The sequence below is a fragment of the Neopelma chrysocephalum genome, unplaced genomic scaffold (assembly GCF_003984885.1).
Source record: "Neopelma chrysocephalum unplaced genomic scaffold, ASM398488v2 Primary Assembly neopelma1_184090, whole genome shotgun sequence".
NCBI classification, from domain to species: Eukaryota; Metazoa; Chordata; class Aves; order Passeriformes; family Pipridae; genus Neopelma; species Neopelma chrysocephalum.
In genome coordinates, this window is record NW_020938375.1 from 1 (window position 1) to 9,015 (window position 9,015).

At 60.7% G+C, this 9,015-nt stretch overlaps 1 protein-coding gene across 1 annotated transcript; it reads left to right on the forward strand.

Moving 5' to 3' along the window:
• Positions 1 to 692: 692 nt before the first annotated feature.
• LOC113962639 (DNA (cytosine-5)-methyltransferase 1) lies at positions 693 to 8,585 on the forward strand (the record flags this gene model as incomplete). The annotated part of the gene is made up of 14 exons (XM_027673393.1): positions 693 to 880; positions 1,498 to 1,687; positions 2,517 to 2,614; positions 2,727 to 2,874; positions 3,438 to 3,553; positions 3,691 to 3,892; positions 3,990 to 4,123; positions 4,216 to 4,389; positions 4,901 to 5,122; positions 5,424 to 5,616; positions 6,207 to 6,297; positions 6,647 to 6,775; positions 7,659 to 7,941; positions 8,376 to 8,585. Coding segments are annotated over 14 exons (2,378 nt in total), but the record flags the coding sequence as incomplete, so codon positions are not given.
• Positions 8,586 to 9,015: the final 430 nt, after the last annotated feature.

A 9,015-nucleotide genomic window follows, 5' to 3' on the forward strand; every position in this document is an offset into this window, starting at 1 on the left:
CCCCAGGGCCAGTGTTGGGGTCAGTGTTGGGGTCAGTGTCCCCAGGGATGTCCCCAGGGATGTCCCCAGGGCCGGACGTTGGGGGGGCTCGAATGTGTCCAGAGGCAGGAACGGAGCCAAGGAAGGGGCTGTAGAACATGGGGAAGGGGCTGGAGAACATGGAAAAGGGGCTGGAGAACGTGGAAAAAGGGCTGCAGAACATGGAGAAGGGGCTGGAGAGCAGGAGGAGGGATTGGAGAGCAGGAGAAGGGTCTGGAGAGCAGGAGAAGGGGCTGGAGAGCAGGAGAAGGGTCTGGAGAGCAGGAGAAGGAGCTGGAGAGCAGGAGAAGGGTCTGGAGAGCAGGAGGAGGGTCTGGAGAGCAGGAGAAGGGGCTGGAGAACATGGGAAAGGGGTTGGAGATGGAAAAGGGGCTTTTCCACCCTCACCAATCCCATGATTCCAAGCTGTGCCCCGAGGGGAGGGTCAGGCTGGACACCAGCAGAAATTTTTCCATGGGAAGGGCTGTCGAACACTGGGATGAGCTGCCCAGGGGGGTGGTGGAGTCCCCACCCCTGGAGGTGTCCCAGGAGGTCACGGTCGGGACCCGCCGACCTCGGGGACCTTTCCCAACTCGCCAGTTCTGGGAACGGGCGACTGAGGGGGGTGAGAGGGGTCAACCAGCCCTTCCTGACCCCTCCCTTGACCCCCCCAGACCACCGTCCCCCCCGCGGGGCTCAACTTCAACCGGTTCACGGAGGACTCGCTGCTGCGCCACGCCCAGTTCGTGGTGGAGCAGGTGGAGAGCTACGACGAGGCCGGGGACAGCGACGAGCCCCCCGTGCTCATCACCCCCTGCATGAGGGACCTCATCAAGCTGGCCGGGGTCACCCTGGGCAAGAGGTGGGCTTGGGGCACGGGGGTGTGGGGCACGGGGGTCGGGGGCTCGATGGGGAGGTCGATGGGGAGGAGGGTTTGGGGTTGGGTTGAGAGTTGAGTTGGGGGTTGAGTTGAGAGTTGGGTTGAGGGTTGGGTTGAGGGTTGGGTTGGGGGTTGAGTTGAGGGTTTGAGTTGAGGGTTGAGTTGAGGGTTGGGTTGGGGATTGGGTTGGGTGTTGAGTTTGGGGTTGAGTTGAGGGTTGGGTTTAGGGCTGGATTGAGGGTTGGGTTGAGGGTTGGGCTGAGGGTTGAGTTGAGGGTTGGGTTGGGTGTTGGGTTGGGTGTTGGGTTGACGGTTGGGTTGGGAGTTTCCTAAAACTGGGAAAACCCTCCTAAAATCAGGAAAGCCCTCCCAAAATCGGGAAAACTCTCTCAAAACTGGGAAAACCCTCCTAAAATTGGGAAAACCCTCTCAAAACTGGGAAACCCCCCGTGCCTGGTGCTGGTCACCGGGTTGGGTCCCCAAAACCCAACCTTTGCCCTCGGTGCTGCCCTGGGGGACCCCGAAGGTGCCCCAGCGCCCCCCCGGGGGCCGTTCCCGGCGTTCCCGGGCTCCCCCTGAGCGCCGTGCCCGTGTCCCAGGCGAGCCGTGCGGCGCCAGGCCATCCGCCACCCCACCCGCATCGACAAGGACAAGGGGCCCACCAAGGCCACCACCACCAAGCTGGTGTACCACATCTTCGACACCTTCTTCTCGGAGCAGATCGAGAAGGACGAGCGGGAGGAGGACAAGGAGAACTCCACCAAGCGCCGGCGCTGCGGCGTCTGCGAGGTGCCCGACGCGGGGGTCGCCTCCCCGGGGGCTCGGGGTTGGGGTGAGGGGGGTGGTGGTGGGTTGGGCTGGTTGGACTTGAAGGGCTTTTCCAACCTGGATCAGCATCAGCCTCTTGTCGTGGGTTGGGCTTGTTGGTCTTGAAGGGTTTTTCCAACCTTGGTCAACCAACGTCAATCAACCCACGTCAACGTCCTGTTCTGGGTTGGGCTGGATGGTCTTGTTGGTTGGTCAAGGTTGGAAGGGACCTGGTTGGTCTTGAAGGGCTTTTCCAACCTTGGTCAACCAACGTCAATCAACCCACATCAACTGCCTGTCCTGGGTTGGGCTGGACAGTCTTGAGGGTCAATTCCAACCTTGATCAACCAAATCAACCCGTCCTGGGGTGCAGTGGTGGATCTTGAAGGTCAATTCCAACCTCAATCAACCAAATTAACCCGTCCTGGGGTGTGATGGTGGATCTTGAAGGTCAATTCCAACCTCGATCAACCAAATTAACCCATCCTGGGTGCAATGGTGGATCTTGAAGATCAATTCCAACCTTGATCAACCAAATTAACCTGTCCTGGGTGCGATGGTGGGTCTTGAAGGTCAATTCTGACCTTGATCAGCCAAATTAACCCATCCTGGGTGCAATGGTGGATCCTAAAGGTCAATTCCAACTGTGACCAACCAAATTTACCCATCCTGGGTGCAATGGTGGATCTTGAAGGTCAATTCCTACCTTGACCAACCGACCTCCCAGTCGCTCCATGGGGCCATTCCAGAGGCCAACCCGGTCCCGGGGGGGGGTTGTTCCCGGTGTCACCCGTCCCCTGTCCCGCTCCAGGTGTGCCAACAGCCCGAGTGTGGCAAGTGCAAGGCCTGCCAGAACATGGTGAAGTTCGGGGGCAGCGGGAGGAGCAAACAGGCCTGTCTGCAGAGGAGGTGGGTGTGTCCCACCCCCAGATCCTCATCCCTGAGCCCCCCTCGGCCCTGGTGACACCCCCGTGGTGACACCCCTGTGGTGACACCCCCCTGGTGACACCCCCCTGCCCAGGTGTCCCAACCTGGCCGTGCGGGAGGCGGACGAGGACGAGGAGGTGGACGACAACATCCCCGAGATGCCGTCGCCCAAGAAGATGCTCCAGGGCAGGAAGAAGAAGCAGAACAAGAGTCGGATCTCGTGGGTGGGGGAACCCATCAAGGTGAGGCCGGAGTGGGGTCCTGGGGGTGGGGGAACCCGACCAGGTGAGACCAGAGTGGGGGGAACTCGTCCAGGTGAGGGAAACCCATCCAGGTGAGGTCACGAGCAGGGTTGGGGGGACCCATCCAGGTGAGGGAAACCCATCCAGGTGAGGTCATGAGTGGGGTTGGGGGAACCCATCCAGGTGAGGGAACCCCATCCAGGTGAGGGAACCCCATCCAGGTGAGGGAAACCCATCCAGGTGAGGGAACCCATCCAGGTGAGACCAGGGTAGGATCTCTTGGGTGGGGGAGCCCATCCAGGGGAGACCAGAGTAGGAGAACCTGTCAAAGGTGAAGGACCCCATCCAGGTGAGGGAAACTCATCCAGGTGACACCAGAGTTGGATCCCACGGGTGGGGGAGCCCATCCAGGTGGGAGAACCCCTCCAGGTGAGGCCGGGCAGGACCCCCCTCCCCTCCTTCTCGGGGGGCCGTGTCCCTGGGTGGGTGTAACCACCCCCCTGCCCCCCTGGGTGGGTGTAACCACCTCCTGGGTGGGTGTAACCACCCCCTTGGCCCCGCAGAGCGACGGGAAGAAGGATTATTACCAGCGGGTCTGCATCGACAACGAGACCCTGGAGGTGGGAGACTGCGTGTCCGTGAGCCCCGACGACCCCACCAAGCCCCTCTACCTGGCCAGGTGGGTGTCCCCACTGCCCTGACGGCCCCATTCCAGGTGGGAACGCCACCCCAGTGACCCCATTCCGGGTGGGAACGCCACCCCAATGGCCCCATTCCCAGCGGGAACACCCCCCTGACGTCCCGTTGGCCCCGCAGGGTGACGGCCCTGTGGGAGGACAGCAGCGGGCAGATGTTCCACGCCCACTGGTTCTGCCCCGGCTCCGACACGGTCCTGGGGGCCACCTCGGACCCTCTGGAGCTGTTCCTGGTGGACGAGTGCGAGGACATGCAGCTCTCCTACATCCACGGCAAGGTCACCGTCATCTACAAGGCGCCCTCGGAGAGCTGGGCCATGGAGGTGGGTGATGATCCCGGGGGGGGCCCATCCCGGTATCCCGATAATCCCGGTCCAGGGGGAAACTCCGCCGACCCCGGTGATCCCTCCTTGCCAGCAGGGCGGGCTGGACATGGAGATCAAGATGGTGGAGGACGACGGCAGGACCTACTTCTACCAGATGTGGTACGACCAGGAGTACGCCCGCTTCGAGACGCCGCCCAACACCCAGCCCAGCGAGGACAACAAGTACAAGTGAGGGCGGGGCACAGGGAATTCCGGGAATTCCGGGATCTTCCCGCCCTCCAGGACCTCCGGGACCCCTGTTTCCTGCCCTGTTCCGGCAGGTTCTGCATGAGCTGCGCGCGCCTGGACGAGGTGAGGCACAAGGAGATCCCCAAGGTGGCCGAGCCCCTGGAGGAGGTGGATGGGAAGATGTTCTACGCCGTGGCCACCAAGAACGGGGTCCAGTACCGGGTGGGGGACGGCGTCTACCTCCTGCCCGACGCCTTCTCCTTCAGGTTGGTGGGGGGGCTCCCGTCTCGGGAGGGGTTTTTTTTGGGGTGGGGTTTTGGGAGCGGAACGTGGAGTTTTTGGGCGGCGGCTCCGAGCTGCGAACGGGGCGGCCGAGACCCGAAATTCCTGAAGTTTGGGTTAAAAGTTAAGGTGTTCCTATAGAAATGGAGGTGTTCCTATAAAAATGGAGGTGTTCCTATAAAAATGGAGGTGTTCCTATAAAAATGGAGGTGTTCCTGTAAAAATGAAGGTGTTCCTATAAAAATGAAGGTGCTCCTATAAAGAATGAGAGCATTCCTATAAAAACAAAGGTGTTTCTGTAAAAATGAAGGTGTTCCTATAAAAATGAAGGTGCTCCTATAAAAATGAAGGCGCTCCTATAAAAACAAAGGTGTTCCTATAAACCCCAAAGAATTAAGGTTGAGCAGAGCCCTCCGAGTCCAACCCTGAACCCGACGCCGCGTCCCCGAGGGGTTTTTTGGCCACTTGCCTCCCCTTTTTTCCCCTGTCCCCCAGCGTGAAGCCGGCCAGCCCGGCCAAGAGGCCCAAGAAGGAGGCTGTGGACGAGGAGCTGCACCCCGAGCACTACCGGAAATACTCGGAGTACATCAAGGGCAGCAACCTGGACGCGCCCGACCCGTACCGGGTGGGCAGGATCAAGGGCATCTTCTGCAACATCCGCAGCAACGGCAAACCCAACGAGGCCGACATCAAACTCACCATCTACAAGTTCTACAGGTGCCCCCCGGGGGGGATTTTGGGGGGCTGGGAAAGCTCTGAGTCGTTGGAGGGTCGCGGTCGGTTCCCGAAAGTGGGAACATCCCCCTTATCCAGGGTGTGTTTTTTTGGGATGTGTTGGGATCCCTCCGGATCCCCTCAGCCCCACCTCCACCCCCAATTCCCTCCCAACCCCCAAAAACCCCCTTTTTTGGTGTCACCCCTTCGGGAACCTGCGGGAAAACCCACGCGGGGCCGACGCCGACGGGACGATTCCCCCTAATCCGAGGGGTGTTCCCCTGGGAATTCTGGCTCCCTGCAGGCCCGAGAACACGCACAAGTCCATGAAGGCCAGTTACCACGCCGACATCAACCTGCTCTACTGGAGCGACGAGGAGGCCACGGTGGAGTTCCGGGCGGTGCAGGGACGCTGCTCCGTCGTCTACGGGGAGGACCTGACCCAGAGCATCCAGGACTATTCCTCGGGGGGCCTGGACCGCTTCTACTTCCTGGAGGTGAGGGAAGGGACGTTCCAGGGGGCTTGGAAGGGGCTGGAGGCCACCAGGGGTTCGGTGGAGCTTCTCCAGGGGGGGTTTCCATGGGTTTGTGGCTGGGTCCGACATCCTGGGGAATGAGTTGGATGCTAAGTCAGGGGGTCTGGATGTGTCCCTGGGGGGTCTGGATGTGTCCCTGGATGTGTCCCTGGGGGTCTGGAGTCTCCCAGGGGTTCAGTGGAGCTTCTCCAGGGGGGGTTTCCGTGGAGGAGTTGGGCAGAGCAAGGATTTGGGGCTGATTCCAACATCCTGGGGAATAAGTCTTGGATGCTCAGCTGGGCTTCCAGAGCTCTGGGTGTGTCCCTGAGAATCTGGATGTGTTCCTGGGGGATCTGGATGTATCCCTGGGGGGTCTGGATGTGTCCCTGGGGGTCCAATTTTGTGGAATCCTGGAACCACTCCATGGTTCTGGCCTTTGTTTTTGCAGCTCTGAGGGTGTTTTTTTTGGCAATCCCACCGTTATTCCCGAGCTGGGAATGTCCTGGTGTTCTCCAGACCCTCCTCCCCCTCCTCCCTGTCCATCCCAAATCCTTGGTTTTTCCTTTTCCCAGGCTTACAATGCCAAAACCAAGAGCTTTGAGGACCCTCCCAACCACGCCCGGAGCTCTGGGAACAAAGGGAAGGGGAAGGGGAAGGGGAAAGGTGAGTGATCCCACCCCCATCCCGGCATTCCCAACGGGAATCCCGGAACGGCCTTTTTAGGGCATTTCATCCTTTGGAAATCAACTGATCCTTGAGGGATTTCATCCCCCAACCCTCTGCTCCATAACCTTGGGATTTGGATCCCATTCCCAACCCAGGGAGAGCCCTGGGAATTATCCCTGTGTCCATGAGATCCTTGGGAATGCTCTTCCAGGCTGCTGGATGGAAAAGGGGACAGTGGAGGGGCTTCCCTTCCGAATTCCGGGTGGGAAAGGGGGTGGGAGGGGCTGGATGGATGGAGGAGGAGGATCCAGAGGGAATGACTTGGCCCTGGGTGTGGCTTTTCCAGGGAAAGGCAAAGGGAAGCCGGTGAGCTCCGAGCAGAGCGAGGAACAGGCCGAGCTCAAACTTCCCAAGTTACGGACCCTGGACGTGTTCTCCGGCTGTGGGGGGTTGTCCGAGGGCTTCCACCAGGCAGGTGAGTCCTGGGATTCCCCCTCTGGGCTCCCGTGTTCTCCAGATCCATGTTCTCCAGCCCCTTCCTCATGTTCTCCAGTCCCTTCTCCTGCTTTCCAACCCCTTCTCCTTGTGCTCCAAACCCTTCTCCTTGTTCTCCAGCCCCTTCCTCATGTTCTCCAGACCTTTCCCCATGTTCTCCAGATCCATGTTCTCCAACCCCTTCTCCTGCTCTCCAACCCCTCCTCCTTGTGCTCCAAACCCTTCTCCATGTTCTCCATCCCTTTCTCCTTGTTCTCCAGCACCTTCCTCATGTTCTCCAGCCCTTTCTCCTGCTTTCCAGCCCCTTCTCCTTGTTCTCCACCCCTTCCTCATGTTCTCCAGACCCTTCCTCATTTTCTCCAGACCCTTCCCCATGTTCTCCAGATCCATGTTCCTCAGATCCATGTTCTCCAGCCCCTTCTCCTGCTCTCCAGATCCACATCCTCCACCCCCTTCTCCCACTCTCCAAACCCTCCTCCACGTCCCTCACCCCCTTCCCGCCCTCCCCCTCACTCCCCTCTCTCCTCCCTACCCAAATCCCCCCCGTCCCATCCCGGTGACCCCCCATGTCCCTGGCTGACCCCTCCTGTGCCATCCCATCCTGGTGACCCCCCTGTGCCATCCCAGCCCTGGTGACCCCCCTGTGTCCCTGAGTGACCCCCCGTGTGCCATCCCTGCCCTGGTGAACCCCCATGTCCCGTCCCATGCCAGTGACCCCCCGAATGCCACCCCTGCCCCAGTGACCCCCCGTGTCCCTGGGTGATCCCCCATGTGCAGTCCCAGCCCTGGTGACCCCCCGTGTGCCATCCCTGCCCCACTGACCCCCCATGTGCCCCACTGACCCCCCGTGTCTGCCCCCCCAGGTGTCTCGGAGACGCTGTGGGCCATCGAGATGTGGGAGCCGGCGGCGCAGGCGTTCCGGCTCAACAACCCCGGCACCACGGTGTTCACCGAGGACTGCAACGTGCTGCTCAAGCTGGTCATGGCCGGCGAGAAAACCAACTCGCTGGGCCAGAAGCTGCCCCAGAAGGGGGATGTGGAGATGCTCTGCGGGGGCCCCCCCTGCCAGGGCTTCAGCGGCATGAACCGCTTCAACTCCCGCACCTACTCCAAGTTCAAGAACTCCCTGGTGGTCTCCTTCCTCAGGTGGGCAACGGGGAGGGGGGGTTTGGGGTGGGGGAGACTGTTGGGTTGGGTTGGGTTGGGTTGGGTGGGAGGTGCCCGATGGGTGTCGTGGTCCCAACCGTTGGGTGGGTTGGGTTGATGGTGCCCAAGGGGCATCGTGGTCCCAACTGTTGGGTTGGGTTGGGTTGGATGGGAGATGCCCAGTGGGTGTCACAGTCCCAACCGTTGGGTTGGGTTGGGTTGGGTTGAGTGGGAGGTGCCCAATGGGTGTCGCGGTCCCAACCGTTGGGTTGGATTGGGTTAGGTTGGGTTGAGTTGGGTGGGAGGTGCCCAATGGGTGTCGCGGTCCCAACCGTTGGGTTGGGTTGGGTTGGGTTGGGTTGGGTTGGGTTGGGTAGGAGGCGCCCAATGGGTGTCGCGGTCCCAAACGTCCCCGTGCCCCCTGTGCCCTGCAGTTACTGTGATTATTACCGGCCGCGCTTCTTCCTGCTGGAGAACGTCCGGAATTTCGTGTCCTTCAAGCGTTCCATGGTGCTCAAACTCACCCTGCGCTGCCTCGTCCGCATGGGCTATCAGTGCACCTTCGGGGTGCTCCAGGTGGGGCTGGGGGGGGATTTGGGGGGAAAAACCCCCTTTTCTGGCACCTGGGTGGTCCCATCCCGAGGGTGGGTTGGGTGGGTGGCTCCTTGGGTGGGTTTGGGGTCGTTCCCAAAGGAGGGGAGCTGGTCCTTCAGGAGAGCAGTCGGATCCTGGGATGACCTGGGGGCATTCCCAAAGGAAGGGAACCGGTCACTTGACTCCTTGGGTGGCTTTGGGGACATTCCCAAAGGAAGGGAATTGGTCATTTAACTCCTTGGGTGGCTTTGGGGACATTCCCAAAGGAAGGGAACTGGTCCTTTAAAGCACCCTTTGACCCCTGGGGTGACCCGGGGCCATTCCCAGCTCTGCAAGGACTCCCCAGTTCCCTCAGGAATTGTCCCTTCCCATTCCAAAGAACCCCTTGACCCCTGGGGTGACCTGGAGACATTCCCAGCTCCCTCAGTTCCCCCAGGAATTGTCCCTTCCCGTTCCAAAGAACCCTTTGACCCCTGGGGT